Raw genomic sequence first — 27,358 nt, forward strand, 5'->3', positions numbered from 1 at the left:
GAACACTGTCTAACCTTTGAAATAACCTTGAGGACTTTTATCATGCTTCAATTTGAGTGGAACTGTCACAGCGTTAGAAGGGATGAGGGCAGCATCTGCTGTCAATATATCTTTCAAACGCCCCTGATCATCCTTCCAATATGCATACAAATATGAGGCTACAGGGCCATCCTCCATTCCTAAAAGACGGTTCTCATAGCAAAACTCAGGATAAATCTTAGGACTCAGCAGAATTTCCTTGTGGTAATTTGACTTCAAGTGCTGCTCATCGAGATCTTGGACACTATTTTACAACTGATCAATGCATCCTTTGAAAGAGGCATCCCTCAAATGCTTTAATATGAAACCAAGTGGAACAGTCAAAAAACTGAGGGGCAAATTAGCAAAATCCTCCCCTGCTTCGGCATAATAAACAATATCCTTTGAGACGCTAACTGTCAGCTTAACAACAATCTTTTCTTCTTCCTCCTCATTCATTATGTCTCCAAGCAGCAGAGATTCAATACTTGTCAATATTAGTTGATCAAGGCTCAAATTCGGATTTGGAATTGGTGCAGGATCAAGCTTCAGTAGAGTTTTAGATAGAGGTTTCTTTGATACTAATGAGCGCAGAAGCAACTTCAAAACCTGGAAAAAAAGACCATGAGGTCAAAAACCACAAACACTACAGTTGTACTAAAAGAAAAATAAAACAATTGGCAAACAGCATTCAATTACCTCATGAGCTCCTATATTCAAAGTCTTTTGTTCAGTAGTGCTATTCTCATTCATGGCTCCAAGCTTTGTAAATACAAGATTGCTTGCCACCAATAACGGGGACATCACACGTAAATCATCAGTCACTATGAACCCAGCTGATTCTTTTACAAAGATGCCCCCACCTTGCTCAGCAGAGGATGAAACTGAAAGTCCGCACTTCACATTCATGCATCTTCCACATTGACACAGAACACCTTTGTAATGACTTTTTGACTTATTTTCGAAGGAGCATTGCCAACTGTCACACAGAAAGTACCATGTTGGCTCATCATTGTCAATTCTCAGTTTGAGGTTTTTGCAATGAGATTCAGCCCCATTGTGGGACATAGCAACATCTCTCTACATGCTTCAGTCTGGAAATCCTGAACATCGATGCTGGTGTACAAATAGTTCATGCAACCTATTGCTAGCGGTACTGAATGTTTACTGGCACGCCTGACAATTGTTCCCATTGGTATTGTCAAGAAACTCAAGAGAACATCAATAAAATCTTTGTCAGACTCTACGAAGATAATTTTGTTGCTCCCCTTGTCCACCACAGCCTTCAAGCTCATAATATTCTTCACAGTTTTATCAGCCATTGATACTGTAAGAAAGTACAAAGCGGTAAGTTGTTTTCCTGCTTAGACATGAAAGGACTTCAAAATACAATTCAAGTATGGCGAAAGTGAGACAAAATTTTGCAGAATTAATAGCTTGAAAAACAGGTCAGAGCTTGAGCAGATAACAAGTATATGATTCAAATCTAAAACCAGCGACCAACATTTTTATCAACATGGCTAGTCTGATCCTGAGTTATGCAGTCCATGAGGAGATTTTGAATGAATAACCTTTTGGGAAAGCTTAGTGAAATTCACCAGTCTTTCTCAGTAAATTTGCAGGTCGGCTTCTCCATTTATGTTTTTAATCTTCTAATTAAAGTGAAATTAATATAACTAGTGGGAAAATAAAATTAGGCATTGATCGACAGGTTCTTCTGTGCAAGAAAGGAAAAGAGCTCTTTCAGTATGCAAGAAATTAATGGACAATTATAATGGAAAATGCCAAACAGCTCAACATCATAAGTACATTTAGAAAAGAAAAAGACATGTAATTCAAAGTTCAAACCTTTTTGGGTAAAACTGCCGAAGAAAAGGATGAAGCTAAAGAAAACACAAAGACTTAAATAAAGGGCCTGCATAAAGTAATATATGTAGAAAAAGATCATGAGTCTGGAAAGATATCAGGGGGAGGATCACTTGAGATGGAGTGCATGTTATGACCCTCCATCCATCCTTAACTTTTGAAAAGAGAAGCATTCATTACTTGACTAGGAAGAAACATCCTGCTTCACCGTAACCTGAAGATTCCAATCTCTTAAACTAAGAATAGCATTCATAAATAAGAATAATACAATTCCAAGAAGAGAAGAAAGCAAATAGCCTACATAAGATGCATCAGGTCAATCATAAAGCAAAATTCCATTAAAATATCAGAATAAAGAAACATCCACCTCCACTGGCACTTGAACCGGTGAGTAATATCCGTAGCATTGAGATTTAGAAACACATAATAAACCATATACTGGAGTTCCAGTAAGTAGAAACAGGAGAAGCATCATCATCTCTATACAGAGTTTATTGTTCTTGCACTGGCAGCCTATTGAAGACATCGGATAGAGCAGAGTCGCCAAGAAAAGAAGCCACCAAAAGACACAAAGCCTGAAACAATTAAAGGAATAGTGCCACGGCTATACTAGTTTTGACACGTGGGAAGCCTAGGCGCTAGATGGGTCTTTTTTTTTTCTATAAATAGTACAGCAGCGCTTACAAAAATAGTATAGCCGATCGGCTATACCTGTTTTGACATGTGGTCACCAAAGCGCTAGGTGAGTCTTTTTTTTTTCCCATAAATAGTATAGCCACGCGGATATACTCTCAGATATGTTTCAAAACAGTATAGCCTCACGGCGTTACTACGGTATTTTTTTAAAATACCGTAGCCACTTGGCTATACCTTTTTTGGACTTTTGTTTTAACTCAAGAGAACGAGTTAGATCAAAGGCAAACATACCCACAAAAAAGAAGAAGAAAAAATAGAACTCTCAAATTGATTTACCCTGAAATTTCTCTCTCTTCAATATCTGCATTGGATATGTTGAAACTAGCCAATTAATCTATATATATAAAGCAAAAGGCAGAGAATTGTGAAACATTCAAAATACCAGAAAATGCCCTTAGTTAATGCAAACATTAAGAATTGAAATTATTAATTAAATGAGGATAATATGGTAAATTCACACTTTTTCATATTTAAAAAAATTAAAATTAAAAGAAAATAAGATAATGGATCCTATTTTTATGGAACACAACTACCCATTATCTTTTTTAATTCTAAAATAAATTTAAATTTTTTATAAAAAAAACCTCTCGCAGGCGCGGAAGCGCATGCAGAGAGGCTAGTATTAATAAAGTATGAACTAATGCACCTAAGAGGGTACTTATATATATATATAATATATTTAAAATATGTATAGTGAAAATGCTAAATTCTTTATACGGGTAATAACTCTTGAAAAGTAAAAACATAAAAGGGTACAATAAAGACTCGGGTAATGGACTAATAGTAATGGATATGCTCTAAACTATCAATAAACAAAACTCTTGGAAAAACAATCTTTAAAAAAAAAAATCACAGTATCTGTGTAAGGAGTATAGCCGAGCGGCTATACTATTTATAAAAAAAGAAAAGAGGACCTACATGTCAAAAACAACATAGCCGCGCGGCTATACTATTTATTAAAAACATTTATAAAAAAAAGACCCTTCTAGTTGCATTAGTTTATACTTTATAGATATTAATTTGCTAGTTTCAATATATATACTTTATAAATTTAATTTTTTTTAAATATATTATTTTTATTCAATAATATGCGAAACTTATATGTATAATACATGAATTTTATGTGTATTATTGAAAATTTTGTAAAAAACCAAGTATATTAAACATGAAAAATACGTACGTACATATACATTACGAGTATTAAAATTGAAAATGCTAAATTCTTTATTTCGGGTAATAACTCTGGAAAAGTAAAAACTCAAAAGGGGACAATTAGGACTACGGTAATGGCCTAATTGTATGGATCATGCTCTAAACTTTCGATAAACAAAAATTGTAGAAAAACAATTTTTTTTTTTAAAGATCACAACATCTGTGTAAGAAGTATAGCCGCGCGTCTATACTCTTTATAAAAAAAACACTTTGAACCCCGTAAAGCCGCGCGGGTATACTCTTCTTTTTTTAAAAAAAAAAAATCCCGCATATAGCCGCATGGCGATACTATTTATATAAAAACATAATTTAGCCGGCCGGCTGTACTACGTTATTTTTTTATAAAAAATAGTATAGCCGATGGATTTCCACTGAGGACCTCCTACTTGCCAGAATTTACGGTATATTTTTCCCCCAGTAACACAGTTAGATACAAAGCAAGATGAAACCAAGACAGGGCACACAGATACAAAGCAATATCTCACAGCAATCCAACAATCATAAACGTTTCAAGCCGTATAACACAAAACATACAATAGTGTAGAGAACAATACATAAAGTAGAAAATGCATTACTCTGCAACACAAAATACATCCTCATCTTAAATTAGAAAATTAAGGCGTCCAAATCCTCGATTTGGCTTCCTAAGGAAGACACTGGTTAGAGCAAAATCACAAACAAAAAAAGCCACCAAAAGACAGAGTGCCTGTAGTAAGAAACAAGATTGATCAACATATGAAAGAGATTATAAAACTGTCACAAATAGATCAACCACTTTCAACACATGCTAGCTACTTGGGCTTTAACCATGTTGACTAACAACCGTGGTCAAGCAGCAACACTTTATTGAATATTCACCATAAACCAACTGCCTAAAATTTCAAACAAAATAGAAACTCACAGCTAAGGATTCAACCAGAGTAGTTTAAGGTAAATTACAAATGATAAACATAAATGATATATAACTCACCTCCTTCTTGCCCACTTGAGCAACTTGTACCTCAATGTCAGTGACAGGTACGTTCAATTCGCATAAAATTGACAGGCCAAGAATTGCAGAGATCGGACTTACGTTGAGACACTGTCGGTTATCATAAACATCCCCGGTCCTTTCAAAAATCCAAGAGCGTTATCATCTTTGTTACAGTGGGATTTGGGGTCTACGAATTCAACTGATTTCGCTTGTTTATTAGAGGGATTTGGAGATATGGTTATTTGACTTCAAGCATTGCTCATCAAGATCCTGGACACTTTTGTACAACTGACCAATGCATCCTTTCATAGAGTTATCCTGCATCTGTTTCACAATAAACCCGAGTGGAAGAGTCAAGAAACTGAAGAGTAAATTAACAAACTCCTCTCCTGCTTCTGGATAACAAACCATCTTCCTAGATTTGCTAACTATGAGCTTAATAGAAATCTTTTCTTCTTCCTCATTCGTCGCGTCTCCTAACATTCAAGATTCAACATATGTTTCTTGATCAACATTTTCATTGCTCAATTCTGGGAGGGGTTCATGCTTCAGCAGAGTTTCAGTCAAAGGCATCTTTGATACTAATGAGCACATAAGCAACTTCAAAACCTGAAGAAAGTGAAAAGATCATCAGAAACTAGCATTTCATTTCTTACTAGAAAATTAACTTTGGTGGTATAACAGATCATTTACCTCATCAACTCCTACATTGACTGTCAACTCCTCAATACTATTCCATCCCGTGAATCCGAGGTTCTTAACTAAAGAAGAGCTTGAAGAAGTAAATGGGGGCATCACTAATTAGTAATTATAAATCTGGCTGGAACTTTTACAAAGACCTCACCATCTTCAGCAACAGACACTAGAAGGGTGGTCTCCGTATCAATTAGACGCTTACAACGATGACAACGAACCGTTTGGTAATAACTCAAAACAAGACTGTACCGAAAATTTCTGTAATGTGGATTAGAACACGTAAAGTACCGCGTGGGTTCTCAATCATGAAATTTCAGTTTGAGGTTGTCCAAGAGATATTCTGTCCTATTGCGGGGACGTAACAGCATGGCTCTACATTCTTCAGTTCGGAAAAGCTGTGAGTCAGAACTCTCCACACTTCCATATATGTTGTCCATGCAACCAATTCCCAAGGGTTGTGAACGATGGGAGTTAGGCGGCGCCTGGGCGCGGGTCTAGGCTGCCTAGGCGGGTCTAGGCAGACGAAGGGCGGTTGAAGCGCACAGGAGCCGCTGCTTGTTAGGAAGAAAGAGGGAGAGAAAGAGAGAGATCGAGACAGAGAGATGAAATCGAAACAGAGAGCGGAAGGAGAAGGGACGCTGGGAAGAAGAATATATCCGACCTAATTTTTAATAGAGTGCTGCTAAACAAACCCTAAAATTAATTGAGTACACCCTACTACCAAACTATTTATTGAATTACTAATTTACCCTAATATAAAATGACCAAAAAAAATATATTGAATTGTGAAACAAATATAATTTTAATAAGTACACCCTACTTGCCACATATTCAACCATAATCAAATAGCTAGCATTGGCGGAGGGGCAAGGAGGTGTCGTTGAATGCTCGAAGGTCCTGCGTTGAACTTGAATTGATTCTTGCGTTGAATTATTGTCTTGCCTTGAAACTTGTAAGAGGCTATTCCTCTGTTCTATTTATCTGCTAAACTTGAATTATTGTCTTGCCTCCGCGATTTCTTATTGTAGATGATGGTTGGAAACATATTGAAAATAAAGACAAGGATACTAATGATGTTGTACAAGAAACATGAAGATGATTTTCTAGGGACGTGGTTGTGGTTGCAATTGTGGTGATATTTTTTTGGTTCAATTAATTTTGTGGTTTTTGTGCAGGTAAGACTATACAAGCTATTAGCTAAATGAAACACTTTGGCATTTGGTTTCTTTCACTTTGTGGTTGCGGGAGGAACCAAACTATCGGTGGGATACGTTTCTCTTTTTTCTTTCCAAGGGCTTTTGATTTTGTTTCTTTATTTTGTGTGATAGAGTGTATTAGGGTGTACCAAGGGTATTTTTGGTAGTCACTTAGGGTGTACTTAGTTAATTTGATATTTTGATTGAAATAGGATGGTGTACTTAGACCTTAGGGTGTACTCAGTTAATTTTAGGGTTCAATTAGCTGCACTCTTTTTAATATAACTAACGGGTTGGGTTTTGTAAAATGGCCTTAAACATTGTATTAAAATGGGCTTATTTTTTTTTTTTTTGGTCTGAACCACGAGATAGTCCTGGATGAGCCCCAAATATAGGTGGCACCTTTAAGCCTTAACCACAACCCAGACTAATCCCCGCTCACACCGGGTCGGCCCGTAAGGGGTAAAGTGTTGGCCAAAGTGGTGACTCCATACGAGAGCGGAAATGGGCCTATTTTTTTTTTTTTTTTTGGTCTGAACCATGAGGTGGTCCTGGATAGGCCCCAACTATGGGTGGCACCTTTAAGCCTTAACCACAACCCAGACTAATCCCCACTCATACCGGGTCGGCCCGTAAGGGGTAAAGTGTTGGCCAAAGTGGTGACTCCGTACGAGAGCAGGGATCGAACCCCTGATCTCTCTTAAGGAATGAGAGTGCCGAACCACTCACACCAACCACTTTGGTTAAATGGGCCTATTTTTACTTCTTCTTTTTTGCAGTTTTTTTTAAACATCAAGGTTACTGAAAATACAAAAATAAAAATCAGATAATATTAAGGTTGGAAAATATTAAAGTTTTATTTTATATATCTTATTATTTTGCTTGATTTTGGTATAAATTTATAATTTATAATACAAAATAATTATTAAAAAAAAGGCTGCCTTGGCCCCGATTACTCCTCTAGGCTCTAGGCCCATGCCTACCGCCCACCTACTGCCTATGGATTTTTCGAACATATATTAAAAAAAGACAAGCATATACATGAAAATGGTGTATCATAAAATACAAATGGGACTTATAAAAATATTTATTAAACAAATTAAAACAACAACAAAAAAACCCAGTAAAGTAGCACAGCTATACTGTTTTTTCTAAAAACATTTGAAAAAAATGGAGTATAGTCACACGGCTATACTATTTATTAAAAACAGAGGAATAGCACTGCCCACATGTCAAAACCCGTATACCCCCGCGGCTATACTATTTTTTAATTAAAAAACAACGGAAGTATAGCCGATACTATTTATAAATAAGAGAAAATAAAGTCCCTCCAAGCGTTTGGCCGCCACGTGTCAAAAGTCGTATAGCCGAACGGTTATATGTTTTTAAATTAAAAAAAGACCGCCGTACAGCCTAGCGGCTGTGCTTGTTTTTAGTATAAAAATATCCAAGTCCAGCCGTGCGGCTGTACTCTTTATAGCTTGGAAAAAAAAAGAAGATATAGCCGCCCGGTTATATTATTTTTAAATAAAATAAAGTCCATCCTGTCGTTTAGGCGCTCATGTGTCAAAAGTAGTATAGCCGGGCAGCTATACTATTTTGTTAATTACTTTTTCATAAAACAACACCCGAGTATAGCCGTGCAGCTATACTATTTATCTATATATATAAAGCAAAAGGCAGAGAATGGTGAAACATTCAAAATACCAGAAAATGCCCTTGGTTAATGCAAATATTAAGAATTGAAATTATTAATTAAATGAGGATAATATAGTAAATTCATACATTTTCATATTTTAAAAAATTAAAATTAAAAGAAAGATCAGATAATGGATCCTATTTTTATGGAACACAACTACCCATTATTATTTTTAATTCTAAAATAAAATAAAATAAATTTAAAAAAAAGCCTCTCGCAGGCCCGGAAGCACGTGCAGAGAGGCTAGTCTATATATATAGCAAAAGGTAGAGAATGGTGAAACATTCAAAACACCAAAAAATGCCCTTGGTTAATTCAAACATTAAGAATTGAAATTATTAATTAAATGAGGATAATATGGTAAATTCACTTTTTTCATATTTAAAAAAATACAAAAACAAAAACATATAATAGGTCCTACTTTTATGAAACATAACTACCCATGTTATCTTTTCTTAATTCTAAAAAGGGATTTTTGTAGAAATGTTACCTGAACTTATACATTAATTTCAATTTGTCACCTTAAAAAAAAATTTAGATGGCAGGAGGGAGGGAAATTAGTGAAAAAATAAGAGTTCATATCCTTAATTTTCTGAAACAAAAGGGATAGGGGGCAAATCGAAAGTTAGGTACAAGTTTAAGGGATAAATCACTAGTTGACCTTTTTAACAAAAAGACCCGCCTAGCGATTAGCTCCTAGGCGGGCGCCTAGACGGCCGATTTTTCGAACACTAAGTTCTATGTTTATTTTGCATATAGCTCGGGTGTTGTAGCATTTCTGCACTGGGTTCTAGTATTCCATGGAACGAATCAAGACCAAAGCCTCAAAACAAACCCATTAGAGTACATGATCTGAAGTATGCTGGTGTAGATGTCGCATCCAAGTTGTTGTCTCTGAGGTCTGAACTTGCTGATGCTGGTTCGTCTGCAATAGTTATACCTCTGAACCTATCTGTGGGTTGGTTTTTTTTTTTGTCAAAGATGCATGTTAACCCCGTTTATCAGCTATTCTCGTATATTCTTGATTCTTTAACCAAATATAAAATTGTAATTCAAAATTATTCATAAATGTTCATGCTTTTGTGTAAATCCAAATGATGTGCTAAATTTTGTTTTGCAGAGAGGCAGTGACGTATGCATATTGGATTGTGGAGACTGATAAAGCGAAGTTATTTATAGATACTTCTAAAGTGAGCGCAGAGGTGATGGATCACTTGAAGAATGCAGGAATTGAATTGAGGCCATATGATTCCATTGTTTCTGAAGTAGAGGGGTAAGTTTGGCCCAAGCATGGGCTACAAAGAATCAAAAGTCTCTATAGCTTTTTTTTCTTTTCACTTAAAGAATAACAATGAAAACCTCATCATCCGATCAAAAACGGTTTCAACGTGTCAACTACAATTCATTAAAAAGGATGGTTATTACTTTTTCTTTCATTTCTTGGCTAAGGAAAAGAATGGTTATTTTTCTCATCCTGCTTCCATGTCTTTCGGATCATCACAGTTTTGCCGGAACAGCATCACATCAGATAGCTCAGAATACATGGTTGATATTGCTTTAGCAAAGTGTTCCTTAGCAAGATGAAACCAAGACGGGGCACACATATACGAAGTAATATCTCACAGCAATCCAACAATCATAAGCGTTTCAAGTCATATAACGCAAAACATACAATAGTGCAGAGAACAATACATAAAGTAGAAAATTAATTAATCTGCAACACAAAATACATCCTCTTCTTAAATTAGAAAATTAAGGCATCCAAATCCTCGATTTGGCTTCCTAAGGAAGATACTGGTTAGAGCAGAATCACAAACAAAAGAAGCCACCAAAAGACGGAGTGCCTGTAGTAAGAAACAAGATTGATCAACATATGAAAGAGATTATAAAACTGTCACAAATAGATCAACCACTTTCAACACATGCTAGCTACTTGGGCTTTAACCATGTTGAATAACAACCGTGGTCAAGCAGCAACACTTTATTGAATATTCATCATAAACCAACTGCCTAAAATTTCAAACAAAATAGAAACTCACAGCTAAGGATTCAACCAGAGTAGTTTAAGGTAAATTACAAATGATAAACATAAATGATATATAACTCACCTCCTTCTAGCCCACTTGAGCAACTTGTACCTCAATGTCAGTGACAGGTACGTTCAATTCGCATAAAATTGACAGGCCAAGAATTGCAGAGATCGGACTTACGTCGAGACACTGTCGGTTATCATGAACATCCCCGGTCCTTTCAAAAATCCAAGAGCGTTATCATCTTTGTTACAGTGGGATTTGGGGTCTACGAATTCAACTGATTTCGCTTGTTGATTAGGGGATTTGGAGATATGGTTATTTGACTTCAAGCATTGCTCATCAAGATCCTGGACACTTTTGTACAACTGACCAATGCATCCTTTCATAGAGTTATCCTGCATCTGTTTCACAATAAACCCGAGTGGAAGAGTCAAGAAACTGAAAGTAAATTAACAAACTCCGCTCCTGCTTCTGCGTAACAAACCATGGCGTCTCCTAACATTCAAGATTCAACATATATTTCTTGATCAACATTTTCATTGCTCAATTCTGGGAGGGGTTCATGCTTCAGCAGAGTTTCAGTCAAAGGCATCTTTGATACTAATGAGCACATAAGCAACTTCAAAACCTGAAGAAAGTGAAAAGATCATCAGAAACTAGCATTTCATTTCTTACTAGAAAATTAACTTTGGTGGTATAACAGATCATTTACCTCATCAACTCCTACATTGACTGTCAACTCCTCAATACTATTCCATCCCGTGAATCCGAGGTTCTTTACTAAAGAAGAGCTTGTAGAAGTAAATGGGGCATCACTAATTATAAATCTGGCTGGACCTTTTACAAAGACCTCACCATCTTCAGCACCAGGCACTGAAAGGGTGGTCTCTGTGTCCATTAGACGCTTACAACGATGACAACGAACCATTTGGTAATAACTAAAAACAAGACTGTTCCGAAAATTTCTTCAATGTGGATTAGAACACGTAAAGTACTGCGTGGGTTCGCAATCATCAAATCTCAGTTTGAGGTTGTCCAAGAGATATTCTGTCCTATTGCGGGGACGTAACAGCATGTCTCTACATTCTTCAGTTCGGAAAAGCTGTGAGTCAGAACTCTCCACACTTCCATATATGTTGTCCATGCAACCAATTCCCAAGGGTTGTGAACGATGGGAGTTAGGCGGCGCCTAGGCGGCCTAGGCGGGTCTAGGCGGATGAAGGGCGGTTGAAGCGCGCAGGAGCCGCTGCTTGTTAGGAAGAAAGACGGAGAGAAAGAGAGAGCTCGAGACAGAGAGATGAAATCGAAACAGAGAGAGGAAGGAGAAGGGACGCTGTGAAGAGGAAGATATCTGACCTAATTTTTAATATAACTAACGGGTTGGGTTTTGTAAAATGGCCTTAAACATTGTGTTAAAATGGGCCTATTTTTACTTTTTTTTTTTAGCAGTTTTTTTTAAGTATCAAGGTTACTGAAAATACAAAAATAAAAATTAGATAACATGAAGGTTGGAAAATATTAAAGTTTTCTTTTATATATCTTATTATTTTGCATGATTTTGGTATAAATTTATAATTTATAATACAAAATAATTATTAAAAAAAAATAAGGGTGCTTAGGCCCTGATTACTCCTCTAGGCTCTAGGCCCATGCTTGCCGCCCACGTACTGTGTACCGATTTTTGGAACATATATTAAAAAAAGACAAGCATATATATGAAAATGGTGTATCATAAAATACAAATGGGACATATAAAAATATTTTATTTTTATGAAATATTTTCATGTCTTATGTGTATTGGATGGTACACCACATAGTAGGGGCAGAGCTATCATTTTCAATCTATTGTAATATGTTATAAAATATATGATATAGCAATACAATTACTGCAATTAGATTTGTGTTGACCCTCTCAATTGAAGATGAAAAACCTATGTGGAAGTGACTTTGAAATTTTGGCCCCTCCATGCTAAGAATCCTAGCTCTGCCACTGCCAGACAATTGGTGTACTTGAACATAAAAATATTTCTCCTCCCCCTCCCCTTTTCTAATTTTGACAAATAAAATAAAATAAAATAACTACGAAGAAATCTATGGCCCCACTATGACATGAAGATTCTAATCGCTGGAATCAATAGTTATACCTCTGAACCTATCTGTGGGTTGGTTTTTTTTTGTCAAAGATGCATGTTAACCCCGTTTATCAGCTATTCTCATATATTCTTGATTCTTTAACCAAATATAAAATTGTAATTCAAAATTATTCATAAATATTCATGCTTTTGTGTAAATCCAAATGATGTGCTAAATTTTGTTTTGCAGAGAGGCAGTGATGGATGCATATTGGATTGTGGAGACTGATAAAGCGAAGTTATTTGTAGATACTAAAGTGAGCGCAGAGGTGATGGATCACTTGAAGAATGCAGGAATTGAATTGAGGCCATATGATTCCATTGTTTCTGAAGTAGAAGGGTAAGTTTGGCCCCAGCATGGGCTATAAAGAATCAAAAGTTTCTATAGTTTTTTTTTTCTTTTCACATAAATAATAACAATGAAAACCTCATCATCCGATCAAAAGACGGTTTCGACGTGTCTACGACAATTCATTAAAAAGGATGGTTATCACTTTTTCTTTTCGTTTCTTGGCTAAGGAAAAGGATGTTATTTTTCTCATCCTGCTTCCATGTCTTTCGGATCCTCACAGTTTTGCCGGTACAGCATCAGATAGCTCAGAATACATGGTTGATATTGCTTTAGCAAAGTGTTCCTTAGCTTGAGGCCTCTTGATCTAGAAAGCGTTTCAAGTCAATACAGTGATACTAGGATATGTAAATTTCAACCCATATTTCCCTCATCGTTTTCGATTTCCAAGACAAGTAAAATAGAAGCTTACCTTGAAGGTTGGAGTGAGGAGGCCATTTTCCAATGTGAATGGTTCAAGAACCAAAGTTACAGCTTTTGCAAATTCAAAACCTCTCAACTGCAGTTGTAAATGAAACACTAAAAATAAGCTACAAGAGTCCTTGCAACCTGAAGATTATTATTTCAGGCAGTATGGCTTGAGACAGATTTACCTGAGCCTCCTTTCCAAGGGCATCCATGCTAGCCAAAACAGCAGTCCTTGCTCTTGGATCATTGCACAGTTGTGTGAGATCTTCATACTGCATCGAATGCAATAAGAGTCGCCCAAAAAACAACAACAAAAATTCTGTTTTCATCGAAAGGATAAACGTATCGAGCAAGCGTCATGCCTGCATGAACCAAAAGACAATGGAAATGAACCTAGGAGGGTTAAAAAGAAACCAAACCTTTATGCCTGCAGATGCAGCCCACGCTCTCAGTACATCTGGATCCACTACAACTATAGCTACTAGACAGGAGTTGAAGCTGTCACCTAGAAGTAGCATAAAATGAGCAAATCAGCAAGTAAAGCATGGCTGCTGGGATGTTTTATATGCAAAGAAAACTCAATCTCCTCACCATATACAAAACTTTGAGCAACAAATTCGCACTTGGCGTAGACATTCTCAACCTTCTCTGGTGCTATATACTCCCCCTGTGCCAACTTAAATATGTTCTTTTTCCTGTCAAAAGAGTTTAGTTTCTGAATGATATGTTCTTTTTACAATTCAATAATTTTGAACTATAATTATGTGTAAGATAGGATCTCACCTATCAATGATCTTAAGCTGGCCTCCAGGTAACCACAAACCAATGTCTCCAGTATGCAGCCAGCCGTCGTCATCAATGACTTCTTTCCTGTTCAATCAACTGCACAGTCAGGTAGACTCACTTGTGCTAAATTTTGTATCTGTGATCATAATAATAGATGCAAGTTCTGTACGTCTGGATTTCGTCTTTGTAGTAGCCTTGAAAGACAATTGGACCCCTGACACAGATTTCTCCACGAGGATGGGGCTGATCCTCAGAGGTGTAATTCATTTCAGGGACATCCACCAGTTTTATTTCTGAAAAAGAAAAAAGGCAAGGCTACTGAGAGAGGGTGGAATACATAGAAGAATCTGAAATGTGACACTTTGAATCAGATAATATGCTATCTAACAGCAAATTCTTATATACATTCGTGTATGATAAGTCTGATAAACTCACCACAGGCGGGATTAGGGGACCCGACGTGGCCAGATAAGTTGTCACCCTCATCCATCATACTCATGGCACAAGAAGTCTCTGTCATACCATATCCTTCAATTACTTGACAGCCAAAGCACCTGCGATTTTGGTTACATATGCGGCAAAAATTTCATTGGTCTTAACACTTGAAAAAAAAAATGAAAAAATTATTAAATTGCACTATATAAGATACCCAACTTACACTCTAAGGAAGTCCATGACATCAGGGGACAAGGGTGAAGCACCGGATCCCATAAAACGAACTCGTCCTCCAAGCTTTTCCTTTATTTTGTTGAACACCAATCTGTCCCATATTGGTGATCCATTCGAACCTGAAATAAATGTTTAACATAGAGAAATTTAACAACAGCATGACTTAAGTAATAGCCTATGAGAAGGTGAAGTTATTAGTGTATATTACCACTCATTATGGATTGCTTCTTGGAACTGTAGGCAGTTTGAAATAGTCTCTCCCTTAGAGTCCCAGATGTTTTAACAGAATTTGCAATTCTGTGATGGACTGAATTAGATATGACATGGAGACCACATGAACAATAATAAACAATACTTTTAAGCTGCAGCCAACTATGATTACCCGGCATATATTCTGTTGTACAACCGAGGCACACTACAAAATAATGTAGGTCTCAGTGCAACCAGGTCATCCATCAATTTCAGATTGTCCTGCAATTAAGGACAGAGCTGTACGTAATGCTTGAATGGCCTCAGAGACTCCAGGAGATACTAAAACTATGATACTCAGAAGAGTCACATACCCCCTGGTAGAAACCAATAGCAACACCGTAGTACACTGATATAATTTGATTAGTTCGTTCATAGATGTGTGCCAAAGGAAGGTAGGATATGTAACTGTGGAAAATAAAATGTATTTAAACACTATATGAAACATTATCTGACAACTAATAATTTATATATAATGTACTCACATATCCGAGGGATAGAATGTGACTGCATGACAGAATCCAGCAGCGTTTGCAATAAAGTTTCCATGGGTCAATACAACTCCCTTTTTTAGGGGAAGGAGGGGGTAGAGAAACACGATTAAAACAAGTAACGAGGTCCATAATGTACTTCACCATAACAATATAGAATGAGCTTTTCCAGCAGAAACTGAGCATAGTTGCATAAAAAAGCAAGCTCTACCTTTGGTGTTCCAGTCGTACCACTTGTGTAGCAAATGGTTGCAACATCTTCGGGCTTAGGAGGGCAAAAAGGCTGCAGATTACTGCGGCCCTAAAAGAGAATCATTGTAAGGTGAAGAAACATACATGTTTTATAAACAAACATTAATGCTACACCAAGATATAAGCATACAATTAGCAAAACAAAATTCTAAAGAATATGTTTTTCTCTGTTCGGAAGATAAGAATATACTTGGAATATAAATTTACAAATAACTGAAAAAAATTATCAGGATAGGTTTAAGTCGAAAATTTACCTGACTGATGAGCTTTAAATATGATATAAGCTTCACTCTAGATGTAGATGGAAGCGAAGGCAAGTGTTCATCCATCCCTCCCACAACCTACATTTATGGATTTCAAGGGGAAAAAGGATTAGAAAACTGGAAAATATGCATTCGTTCGTTTTCAACTTAGACAAGAATAAGATAATAAGATAATAAGATTTCAAGAGTACATACCACTATAAGTTGTACAGACGGAATCTCAGATACGAAAGTTAACATCTGCAAGAATCAGGAGAGGCTTATAAGATGTAAAGCAAATTTGTAAAGCATAAATTAGCATATTATGAAAAGCAGAATTCAGATACAAACTGGATTTCCCATTTTCAAATTGTTAACAACAGAAATGGAACGTTGCAGAATATTTTGAAGAAAACATTAAAAGTAAGAAATAATACATCTTTGAATGATGCACCAGCCTATGGCATTCCTTGCAGGCATCATTTATTGCAAAATTGCAAAATCACAGCTGAAGAAGCAAATATCAAAACTCACAGTGCTTAGAGTCCGTGGGGCACAAAAGACTGCCTGTACACCAGCATGATTCACGGCGTACTTAACTGCATCCGGGCCTGCTCATAGACCAAAAATCTGTTAAAACAGAGTTTACAAACTCGGAACCATTCATTTGAGCAATTACAGGTATACATACATACCAAGAGTATCATATAAAGGAACTGAGATAAAAGAATATGCGGAGCAAGCATAATCCACAATCAGCCACTCTGGCCTGTTTATGAAATAAAGTCCAACACAAGCTCCCTGTCCAAGCCAAGATGATGCCATCAAATTTTGGCAAATATAGTCTATCATCAAAGCAGAGCATATGACTTGTGTAATGGATTTTGATTTACTTTTTCTAACCCGTGAAAGCGTAGGCCAGAACCTATTGCTTCCCGAGCTGTGGCTGCTTCTCCATATGTCATCCATTTGTACCTTCAATCATAAAGACTACTACTTTGGAGAAGGAATTGAAATTACGCACAATTAGAGAGCACAACACAAACCAACTTACTCTCCAACAGTTCCATCCACCCGATTTCGTGTACCTAAGAATTTGTAATCTCTAAAAACTTCAACTGAACGTCTGCATTTCTCAGAAATTTCGACCAAACAATTAAACAATTGTAATTCTTCCAAAATATAATAATTAATAAATAACTAAAAAATAAGAACAGGGGATTAATTAACTCAATTTATTCAACCAAGCAAGAAAGTAAGAAAGTAAGAAGGCTGACACAAAGTTATCATGCAAAGTCCCAATTTGAGGATGATCAGCAAATCGACTGACGAGCTTGAAAGGCGAACGTGCAGATCTGCAGCAAATCAATAACAAAAGCAAACCGAATAATTACAGCAACAATTTAAGGTAGCTAAAATCTACAAAAAAAGAAGAAAGAAAAGCATATATATACCTATGCACATCCCACTTCCCTGTGTGCAACTTCTCTGGGAGCACCACACTGTAGCCCTGCCCTGCTTAAGACCCAACACAAGACCACAGCTTCATATATATATATATATATATATATATATATATATATATATATATATATATATAGAGAGAGAGAGAGAGAGAGAGAGAGAGAGAGAGAGAGAGATGAGTATGTACCGTGAGCAAACTCACCGGTGGTGAGGTTAGCGTGAAGATGAGAGTGAGGAGGATGGTCGGTTGAGGGAGGGAGGAGGTGGGAATGAATGGCGTGGAGGCGACGCTGAGGAGCAGGTAAAGATTCCATTTTTCCGGGGGTTTGAATCTTTTGATGCGATGATTTTCTCGGGAAAATGAATATGATCGCGGGAAAAGGGAATTCTCTCGGGAAAATAGGTGGGAAAGTTTGTTAAGCGCTTCTCACTCGTTGCTTCCTTTGCTTTGCTTGGTGTCTGTTTGGTGTTCCCCTTTTTTTTTTTTTTTTTTTTCATTTTTAAAGGTTCAATTGAAGTAACAGAAAAATTGACAAATGGGAAAATGGGCGCGCTTTTTAAGGGCAAATGTGACGAAGAAGGCGCAAACAGTGTTTCAGATTCTCGAATAATAGTATAGCCGCGCGGCTATACTCCTTAAGTATTTCTCTTCCAGCTTTCCATGACCTCATGGCTTGTAGTTTGCCGACGTACGGTACGGACAACAAAATCCTGACCGTTAATATCATCGGTTGGACGATTTCAAATCTTACCAGCTTGATAACTTACGTAAAAATAATAATTAATGGTCTACTGAACCAATAATATATTACAACAAACGCAAAATAAGATAAAGTTTTTGTCAGCTTAACATTAATTTAACATGCCAATGTATCATTTCAAACAAAGTTTCAGAGCTTCAAATTTGGCTGAGATATCATATAAGGATAAATTTACTTCTCAATCTGGGGCCAAAAAGACTTTGAATATGTCAAACCAAATGGAAAAAGAAAAAAGAAAACACGAAGAAGATGAGATTGAGAAAGCTTGGGTCTTGATTTTCAATGATTTTGTTGCTTAGTTTGGAGCAACTAAGCACATCACATGGCCATGTAACCCGGTCATATCTTTATCTTGTCTCCCTGAATTCAACTATATCCTTATGGGAAAGGGGGAAAAATAAAAGAAAGAAAAACAAGTTATGGGAAAAAAGAAGTATTATGGGTACAACAATAGGACTAGGAAGCCATGATGCAATTTAACGAGATTTAAAAGAAAAATGGTCCAACCAAAAATGTGCAATTTAGGCACGTGTTGTGTTGATCCAATATTAGAAGCTTTGGTTGTGAGGATAATGAACACAAGTAGAATTTAACAAAGGCAAGTAATTTACAGCTATACAAACTATACCAAATACAGGTAAAAACCTTGATTTCTTCATATTGGGGTAGGTTTCCTCCATTAAAAGATAATAAAGTAACACCAGCATGAACCTAGCTCGCATAAATTCACATTATTGAGTTAAATTGGTGTAATTAACAATTGAAAAAGTTAGGCTGGTTGGTCAAAACCCTTGCATTTGAGTTTGATTATGTTCTTCATATATTAAACTACTTTAAATGATCGTTTGTATATATATAAAAAAAAAAACAATAGATAGAGTAATGAAACAAAAGACTATATTTTTATTGACCCTTGTGGTATTGTATTTTTTTTCTTTTTTGTTGAGAACCTTTCTTATTGTGAGGTTTTTATTTTTATTTTTTAAGAACCCTTTTTTATTAAGAAGTGTGATAATATACTAAATTCACACAAATTATACGAACTCACACACACTACACGAATATTATAACTCAAGCCCAGAATCTTTTCTTGAAGAATAATTACTCTAAATCACTACATCAGTGAGTTGTTTGCACATTGTTAAATAAATGAAAAACTATTAATCCTACACGGAAGAAAACGGCGTTGTAAGACTGGTGATGCGCGGTAAAATCAAAAGGTAGTTGTGAAAAAATATTACTTTATCACGGATCTGTATCACATAGAAATCTCAGCCGTAAAAGATAAGAAAGGGGATGATCATCTTTGTCGGTCTGAGTCTGAGCCTCTGCCCCACACTCACGAACTCATATGCACACTGATAATTGAGAAAAAACTAGGATGAGTGATGAAGTCTCCTCTTCATTTCTGACTTTTGAGAGTGAGAGTGACAGCTAAATTGACTGAAACTAGGGTTTAATGGCGGCGATAGGGAAAACGACGCTGGACTCGGGGTGGCTCGCCGCGAGGTCCACGGAGGTCCATCTCAGTGGGACCCAGCTCACCACCACTCAACCTCCCTCCGTTGGCTCCACCTCCCCTTGGATGGAGGCCGTTGTTCCCGGAACGTAATCTCTCTCTCTCTCTCTCTCTCTCTCTCTCTCTCTCTCTCTCTCTCTCACACACACACACATTAATTTCAATGTGATTAAGTAAATGTGGTTTAATTTGATTCAAGTTCTGGGCTCAAGTTCATTTCAGTGTTTGCATGACATCAAAATGTGCTAAGAAATATGAAACTCATTGGTAGAATTATGTTCAACTTGTTCCACTAACAATTTGGAATTGATTCAAACGCCTCCAACTTGAATCATAATTTTACTAAAAACTATCAGGGCTCAGGGCTAATCATGATTTAGTTCACAGTGTTTTGGCAACCTTGGTGAAGAACAAAGTTGTACCCGATCCGTTCTATGGGTTGGAAAACGAGTCAATCATAGATATTGCTGATTCCGGGAGGGAGTACTATACATTCTGGTTCTTTACAACCTTTCAGTGTAAGCTGGTAAGTGATTCATTTTAATGATAACATGTTCTTTCTTTATGGCAAGATTTGTAAGATTATCCTCGATTTTAATTTTTGTTTTCCTTGATATTTTAGCTTGGATACTTTCCTCTAAATACATGACCCTTTTCCAGTCAGGTACTCAGCACCTGGATCTGAATTTTCGTGCAATCAATTATTCTGCAGAGGTATATTTAAATGGGCACAAAAAAGTCCTGCCAAAAGGGATGTTTCGAAGGCATTCTCTTGATGTCACTGATATAGTGCATCCTGATGGTCAAAACTTGCTTGCTGTTCTTGTTTACCCTCCAGATCATCCAGGGAGTATTCCTCCTGAGGGTGGGCAAGGCGGTGATCATGAGGTACATATCTATATCCATGAGTCTTTTATCATTCTACATTAAGATGCTGGATTTTATGCAAGACCAATGATGGCTTCCAAAGAGTTAATTATCAAGTGTATGCAATGAGCAAACTGAGATTAATATAACTATTAATTTTCAAATTTTATTTCAGATCGGGAAAGATGTAGCTACTCAGTATGTGGAGGGTTGGGATTGGATGTGTCCTATAAGGTGATTATGTTTTACTATTGAGATTGCAGAGTGTTTTCTTTAGCATGTTGTGATCACAAACCAATGATATGCTTTTCATCTTCTTTCTAAAATGGGATGCCAGAGGATGTGTCATCTTTTATTATCAGTGTAAAAAGGATTTCCAATGTAATTAACTTGTATATTGATACAGGGATAGAAACACTGGCATATGGGATGAGGTGTCAATTTCTGTAACAGGGGTGAGTTTAGTCTTAATGCTTCACTTCCTGTCATAGAATTTTCCTTGTGATACTGTCTCTATAGTGATATGCTGATTTTCATCTTGTTGGGAAAGGAAATAGATTTACCTTTATATGGGCTGATCATTTGATTTGTGTTGAGGCTCAATGAAAAGTTGTTGACTTCTTGCACTGTGTAAGTATGGCCTTTGTGGTCTATAATAAGTTCTTTTGTTTTTTCACTCTTTCCCATTTGGTGCAGCCAGTAAAAGTAATTGATCCCCACTTGGTTTCATCATTTTATGACAATTACAAGAGGGCATATTTGCATGCTACAACTGAGTTGGAAAATAAGAGCACCTGGGTTGCTGAGTGTTCATTGAATATTCAAGTAACAACAGATCTTGAAAGAAATTTTTGTTTAGTAGAGCATCTTCAGACTCAACATTTGTCAATCCCTGCTGGATCACGGGTGCAATATACGTTTCCTGAGGTTCGTGACAGAACATAGTATGCATTTTAATTATTTTAGCAGAAAACAATACTTTTCTAGAAGCCCTTTGGAGAATCTTTTTATCTTGATATTCAATTCTTTACATTTATTAGGTTTAGCTTTCAATACTTGTGTTCAGTACTAAATCAAATTTATTTGGCAGCTCTTTTTCTACAAGCCCAATTTATGGTGGCCAAATGGTATGGGAAAGCAATCCTTGTACGAAGTTTCTATTACTGTTGATGTAAAGGGATATGGAGAGTCTGATTTGTGGAGCCAATTATTTGGATTCCGCAAAATTGAGAGCCACATTGATAATACCACTGGAGGAAGGTATGGTAATTACATAAAGTTTAATGTAGATTCTGTTTAACAAAATTGAGAGTCTGTTTAACTTTTAACTTGTGCATTCTCCTCTCAAGGTTGTTCAAGGTCAATGGTCAGCCTATTTTTATTCGTGGTGGTAATTGGATATTATCAGATGGCCTCCTACGACTTTCAAAGAAGCGTTACAGTACAGACATCAAGTTTCATGCAGATATGAATTTTAACATGATCCGTTGTTGGGGTGGTGGACTGGCTGAGAGGCCAGAATTTTATCATTACTGTGACATTTATGGGTTGTTGGTAAGTCATGCCTGCTCTTGCTTTAACATGTGCATGTTTTGTCAGGTTTTATTGGGGAAGGAGGGATAAGTAAACTTGAATGCATTAGGTTTGAAATCTCATGGCCATGGAATTAGTTGGGTGAATCTGATCTATACTGCTCTGCCTCGGATTTAAATTTTGTAGGTCTGGCAAGAATTTTGGATTACAGGAGATGTCGATGGACGAGGTGTCCCTGTATCAAATCCCAATGGTCCACTGGACCATGATCTTTTCTTGCTATGTGCAAGAGATACTGTCAAGCTTCTCAGGAACCATCCTAGTCTTGCCCTCTGGGTGGGTGGAAATGAGCAAATTCCACCAGATGACATCAATAAAGCTCTGAAACAAGACCTCAGGCTCCATCCACATTTTGAAAGCTCATTAAATAAAGGTGGCAAGTTTGTTGAAGATTCTCCCCCATTGTTGAGGGATCCAAGCCAATATCTTGATGGTGCACGCATTTACATCCAAGGATCCATGTGGGATGGGTTTGCAAATGGAAAGGGGGACTTCACTGATGGCCCTTACGAAATTCAAAATCCCGAAGACTTCTTTAAAGATGACTTTTACAAATATGGGTTCAATCCTGAAGTTGGTTCTGTAGGTATGCCTGTTTCAGCTACCATCAGAGCTACAATGCCTCCAGAAGGATGGCAGATTCCTTTGTTTAAGAAAGTTTCCAATTATTATCAAGAAGTCCCAAACCCCATCTGGGAATACCATAAATACATCCCCTATTCAAAACCAGGCAAGGTTCATGACCAGATTTTACTTTACGGGTCCCCAAAGGATCTCAATGATTTTTGCTTGAAGGTAAACTAATCTTTTGGTTATTCAGGGTGCACATTGGATCTATCTCTGTTTTAACTATTGGACTTACTTTAAATCATCTCAGGCTCAACTTGTTAACTACATTCAGTATAGAGCTCTACTGGAGGGTTGGACTTCTCGAATGTGGACTAAATACACTGGTGTTTTGATTTGGAAAACACAGAATCCTTGGACAGGTCTTAGAGGTCAGTTTTACGATCATCTTCTAGACCAAACAGCAGGTTTCTATGGCTGTCGCTGTGCTGCGGAGCCAATCCATGTCCAGCTTAACTTGGCTACATATCTTTTAGAGGTAACTTGGTTACATATTTCTTAGAGGTTACTCGGCTATTTACGGAGTTTACATTAGAGACATGGTTTGAGATTTGCTGTCATTGTCTCTTCCTGCCTTGAACAGGTTGTCAACACTACATCAGAGGAACTATCTGACATCGCTATAGAAGCCTCAGTGTGGGATCTAGAAGGAACATGCCCATACTACAAAGTTCACGAAAAGCTTTTGGTGCGACCAAAAAGAACAGTGCCAATTGCTGAGATGAAATATCCAAAATCTAAAAACCCAAAGCCAGTTTACTTTCTTCTTCTCAAACTGTATCGCATGTCAGACGATCGCATTATATCCAGGAACTTTTACTGGTTGCATCTGTCTGGTGGGGATTACAAGCTGTTAGAACCATACAGGAAGAAAACAGTACCACTCAAGATTATATCCCAGGTTTTCATAAAGGGAACCACCAACGAAATGCATATGCTTGTGGAGAACACATCTAAGAAACCAGAGCCAAAAAGCCGAACCTATCGAAACGATTTTGCTACTAAACAAGGTGATGGTGATTTCAATGTAGCCACGGTGCACTCTACACATGATGGAGCAGACAAAAAACATGAAGCTAGTTGGTTTCAGAAAATATCCAGACATTTCACAAAGGAGAGTGATGGTTTGAGGGTTGCTGAGATCAATGGCAGTGACATAGGCGTGGCTTTCTTCCTGCATTTTTCAGTTCATGGATTGAAGAATGGCCATAAGGAAGGAGAAGACACAAGAATTCTTCCTGTTCATTATTCGGACAACTATTTTTCGCTGGTGCCGGGTGAAGCTATGCCCATCAAGATCTCTTTTGAGGTCCCTCCTGGTGTCACCCCACGAGTTACTCTTGACGGATGGAATTACCATGGTGTCCATACAGTCAATTGATGGAGCTGGTTTAAAAACTTGTTCTGCTTTGTCTTTGCTGCTTGTAATAGTTGAATTATACACAACGAAGAAGAGGAAGGGCTCGTTTGGGAGTGCTTTTGAAGCAGCGAAAAGCGCTTCTAAATGGGCAAAAGCACTTTTGTCTTTTAAAAATGGTGTTTGGCAAAAATTGCAAAAGCGCTTTGGGTGAGATCCAAAAGCACTTGGAGTGGTTTTGGAAGAAGCACTTGAGAGGTGCTTCTTCTTAAAAGCGCTGTAGGACAAAAACAAGGGAAGCACTTGGCTCCCTTTAATGAAACTTTTAAAATGCCAAAAATACCCATATTTAATTTTTTTAAATGCCAAAATACCCTCCCTTTCTTTCTTTTTCTCTCTCTTTTTCTCTTAATGATGACCAAAGCAAAGTCATTTCCTTTCTTCTTGTATTGTTCTTATTTACGAGCTTCCCAACAGTGTTATTCAACATTTTGAGGTGGTTCTTGCCAATTCCTTTTTAATTTCATATATTACGCCCACATGTCCACTAAACTTTTACACATCAAAGTATGCAGGGGACAATTTGGTTGTTGGAACTTGGATTTCCTTTCATGCTGTTGCTGCAAACCTCATCTTTCCTCAAACTTTTTCTAGGTTTTTTTTTATATCCTCTTAAGTCTCACTTATGTCTACAGATTGTGTTGTTATTTTAGATTTTCTATGAATTTATTTTGGGAATTTCATACTTTTTTAAGTCATGTTTTTATTTTGGGATCTTATGAATTTTTATTTCCTGTGTTTATTATAATATTTTGGGATTCTTTAAATTTTTTTTAAAGTACTTTTAAAAGCGCTTTTACTGTGTTAGCCAAACACTCAACAAAATATAAAAAACGCTTTTATGTAGTGTAAAAGCACTTTTAAATGTGACATCCAAACGAAAAACTGCTTCTTTGTAGAAGCGCTTATGTCATAAGTGCTACTGGCATAAGCGCTACTAGCATAAGCGCTTCGGAAAGAAGCACTCCCAAACGAGCCCGAAGTCTATAAGGATTTAATGGGACTCCATAGAGCACTTAAATAGTCATCAAATAAAACTATAATTATAATTTATCGCAACAAATAGTTATGAAAAAAAAAACTCTATATCATGTCAAAACAGATAACATATGATGAATCACGGTCCTCGAAATATTGTCAAATAAATGATGGAGCATACGACATCGTTTTGTGCACTGTGGGTGTGATGCGCGGCAAAAATCAATATATAAATAATGCCATCTTTCCTGTCATCTTTGTCGGCTGTCTCTGTCAGCAGCAGCCCGCGTTCAAAGTACACACTTTTAAAATGAGAGAGATCTGGTGAGTGAGACTGTGACTTTGGCTGACTGGGACTGTAGAGAGAGAGAGAGAGCTAGGCTTCAATGGCGGCGATAGGGAAGACGAGGCTGGACTCGGGTTGGATCGGGACGAGAGACAGGGAGGTCACGGTTAGTGGCACCCAGCTCACCACCACCCACCCTCCCTCCCCCGCCCTTCCTTGGATGGAGGCCGTCGTCCCCGGAACGTAATCTCTCTCTCTCTCTCTCTCTCTCTCTCTCTCCATCGCGTACATATACATTGACATAATAAAACACTTCTTTGAGTTTCAGTAAATGTGGGTTAATCTGATTCAAGTTTTGAGTTTTCATTTTTTGGGTTCTGGCTGCGTTTAGGTTAACTTCAATTTCTAAGCCTTAAGTTTCCTCTCTACTGTATCACTATTTTTTGCTGAGATGAGAACCCTGTATTTCAACATTAATTACAAATACAAAGATGCTTCAGGAATTCTGACTAGATTCATTTCTAGCATTCTAGTGTATGTAGAGCATAATTTTTGGTTATTGTTGCTAATTCATCTAACTCCATCTTGATTGAAGCAACCAACTGATGAAACAAATCTACTTCTTGAATCAAAACTTGGCTATCAATGATCATAGATGTTTTAATTGACAGTGTTATGGCAACCTTGGTGAAGGGCAAAGATGTACCCGATCCTTTCTATGAACTGCAAAACGATTACATCATAGATATTACTGAATCCGGGAGGCAGTACTACACTTTCTGGCTCTTCACAACTTTTCGGTGTAAACTGGTAAGCCATATCCGACTTAAATGATAAATGCAATTTAAGAAAGATTTGTAAGATTGCTCTCACTTTAGTTTTCCTCTAAATTTGCTTCACCCTTTTTCCAGTCCAGCACACAGTTCCTGGATCTGAATTTCCGCGCAATCGATTACTACGCAGAGGTATATTTAAATGGGCACAAAAAAGACCTGCCAAGAGGGATGTTTCGAAGGCATTCTCTTGATGTCACTGATATAGCGCATCCTGATGGTCGAAATTTGCTTGCTGTTCGTGTTTACTCGCCAGATAATCCCGGGACTATTCCTCCTGAGGGTGGGCAAGGTGGCGATCATGAGGTACACTTCCATATCCATAAAACCTATTTGATTACATGCTGTTTCTTTTAGATTTTTGCTCAAAGTTTTATCCTTCTACTAATTACCAATTTCAGAATTACATTCAGATACTGGGTCTCATGCAAGAGCAATGGTGACTTGAAAAGAGTTCATTATTAAATTGAGGCAAGTGCCTTACTGTATCTAATTTTCATTTCAGATCGGGAAAGATGTAGCTGCACAATATGTGGAGGGTTGGGATTGGATTTGCCCTATAAGGTGACTGTGTTTTACCATATTAAGATTGTAGAGTGTTTTCTTTAGTATTTTGTGATCATGATATCCCTTTCATCTTCTTTCTAATTTGGGATGCCAGAAAACGTTTCAGCATACTTTTTGTTTGTCGAGGAAATTTTTTCCACCTCTTTCCAGCTAAAATGGTTCAAGGGCTATCCTTTACTGTTTAGGAGGAAAAATCAATGCACTGTATTGAAAGTCCATGGTGATAAAGGAAATGATTTGTATGCATCCTCTCGTGTATTGGCTAATAGTTTGATCTAGAAACTTCTTGTCAGATCTATTTGCTTGCCTGCCCTTGCAGAATCTTCAGATATTTTTATATAGATATTTTCAGTACACAAGAGATTTCTGTTGTAATTCGCTTATATACTGTTACAGGGATAGAAGCACTGGCATATGGGATGAGGTGTCAATTTCTGTAACAGGGGTGAATTTGCTTCCCTTTCAGTCAGAATTTCCTT

At 37.1% G+C, this 27,358-nt stretch overlaps 3 protein-coding genes and 3 pseudogenes across 6 annotated transcripts; 2 read left to right on the top strand and 4 right to left on the bottom strand.

Annotated features, from left to right (window-relative positions):
- Positions 1-6: 6 nt before the first annotated feature.
- On the bottom strand, positions 7-1,340 carry LOC110759651 (uncharacterized; annotated as a pseudogene).
- Positions 1,341-4,393: 3,053 nt separating this feature from the next.
- Positions 4,394-5,560, bottom strand: LOC148285853 (uncharacterized; annotated as a pseudogene).
- A 4,430-nt stretch (positions 5,561-9,990) lies between these two features.
- LOC148285854 (uncharacterized) lies at positions 9,991-11,912 on the bottom strand (annotated as a pseudogene). Its single transcript, XR_015832772.1, has 3 exons — positions 11,102-11,912; positions 10,465-11,017; positions 9,991-10,200 (listed from the first exon to the last, which is right to left on the bottom strand). The product of XR_015832772.1 is annotated as an uncharacterized LOC148285854 (transcript).
- A 410-nt stretch (positions 11,913-12,322) lies between these two features.
- LOC110759650 (long chain acyl-CoA synthetase 6, peroxisomal) lies at positions 12,323-17,928 on the bottom strand. Of its 3 annotated transcripts, none has more exons than XM_088246544.1 (23): positions 17,619-17,928; positions 17,422-17,482; positions 17,245-17,322; positions 17,022-17,093; positions 16,861-16,942; positions 16,663-16,768; positions 16,502-16,578; positions 16,184-16,228; positions 15,980-16,066; positions 15,685-15,774; positions 15,468-15,547; positions 15,297-15,390; positions 15,116-15,204; positions 14,942-15,030; positions 14,723-14,852; positions 14,500-14,618; positions 14,234-14,357; positions 14,062-14,148; positions 13,870-13,973; positions 13,698-13,783; positions 13,464-13,550; positions 13,283-13,369; positions 12,323-12,379 (listed from the first exon to the last, which is right to left on the bottom strand). In XM_088246544.1, the coding sequence occupies exons 1-23, from the start codon at positions 17,743-17,745 to the stop codon at positions 12,368-12,370; spliced, it is 2,013 nt and encodes a 670-aa protein (XP_088102670.1). In that variant the 5' UTR covers positions 17,746-17,928; the 3' UTR covers positions 12,323-12,367. The 3 variants fall into 3 exon arrangements, with proteins under 3 accessions (XP_088102670.1, XP_088102669.1, XP_088102668.1); XM_088246543.1 differs by lacking the exon at positions 12,323-12,379 and adding an exon at positions 12,803-13,177 and having other exon boundaries at positions 17,634-17,928; XM_088246542.1 differs by lacking the exon at positions 12,323-12,379 and adding an exon at positions 12,803-13,177.
- A 1,538-nt stretch (positions 17,929-19,466) lies between these two features.
- Positions 19,467-24,526, top strand: LOC148285855 (mannosylglycoprotein endo-beta-mannosidase-like). Its single transcript, XM_088246540.1, has 11 exons — positions 19,467-19,800; positions 20,099-20,237; positions 20,372-20,599; positions 20,754-20,812; positions 20,985-21,033; positions 21,275-21,505; positions 21,669-21,838; positions 21,928-22,132; positions 22,298-22,966; positions 23,049-23,276; positions 23,382-24,526. Exons 1-11 carry the CDS (start codon positions 19,652-19,654, stop codon positions 24,177-24,179), a joined length of 2,925 nt encoding a protein of 974 aa, XP_088102666.1. The 5' UTR covers positions 19,467-19,651; the 3' UTR covers positions 24,180-24,526.
- Positions 24,527-24,674: 148 nt separating this feature from the next.
- Positions 24,675-27,344, top strand: LOC148285856 (mannosylglycoprotein endo-beta-mannosidase-like; the record flags this gene model as incomplete). The annotated part of the gene is made up of 5 exons (XM_088246541.1): positions 24,675-25,722; positions 26,151-26,289; positions 26,391-26,618; positions 26,818-26,876; positions 27,276-27,344. Coding segments are annotated over exons 1-5 (638 nt in total), but the record flags the coding sequence as incomplete, so codon positions are not given.
- Positions 27,345-27,358: the final 14 nt, after the last annotated feature.

Source organism: Prunus avium, unplaced genomic scaffold (genome assembly GCF_965620075.1).
Source record: "Prunus avium unplaced genomic scaffold, drPruAviu1.hap1.1 HAP1_SCAFFOLD_1328, whole genome shotgun sequence".
NCBI classification, from domain to species: domain Eukaryota; kingdom Viridiplantae; phylum Streptophyta; class Magnoliopsida; order Rosales; family Rosaceae; genus Prunus; species Prunus avium.

Coding starts and splice junctions, on each gene's coding strand:
- LOC110759650 (XM_088246542.1), bottom strand. CDS start 17,745: ATGGAATCTTTACCTGCTCCTCAGCGTCGCCTCCACGCCATTCATTCC. Junction 17,094..17,244: donor ACTTTGCATGATAACTTTGT/GTCAGCCTTCTT, acceptor TGAGAAATGCAG/ACGTTCAGTTGAAGTTTTTA. Junction 16,579..16,662: donor TCCTTTATATGATACTCTTG/GTATGTATGTAT, acceptor GTCTATGAGCAG/GCCCGGATGCAGTTAAGTAC.
- LOC148285855 (XM_088246540.1), top strand. CDS start 19,652: ATGGCGGCGATAGGGAAAACGACGCTGGACTCGGGGTGGCTCGCCGCG. Junction 21,506..21,668: donor TGCAATATACGTTTCCTGAG/GTTCGTGACAGA, acceptor TTTATTTGGCAG/CTCTTTTTCTACAAGCCCAA. Junction 21,839..21,927: donor GATAATACCACTGGAGGAAG/GTATGGTAATTA, acceptor TCTCCTCTCAAG/GTTGTTCAAGGTCAATGGTC.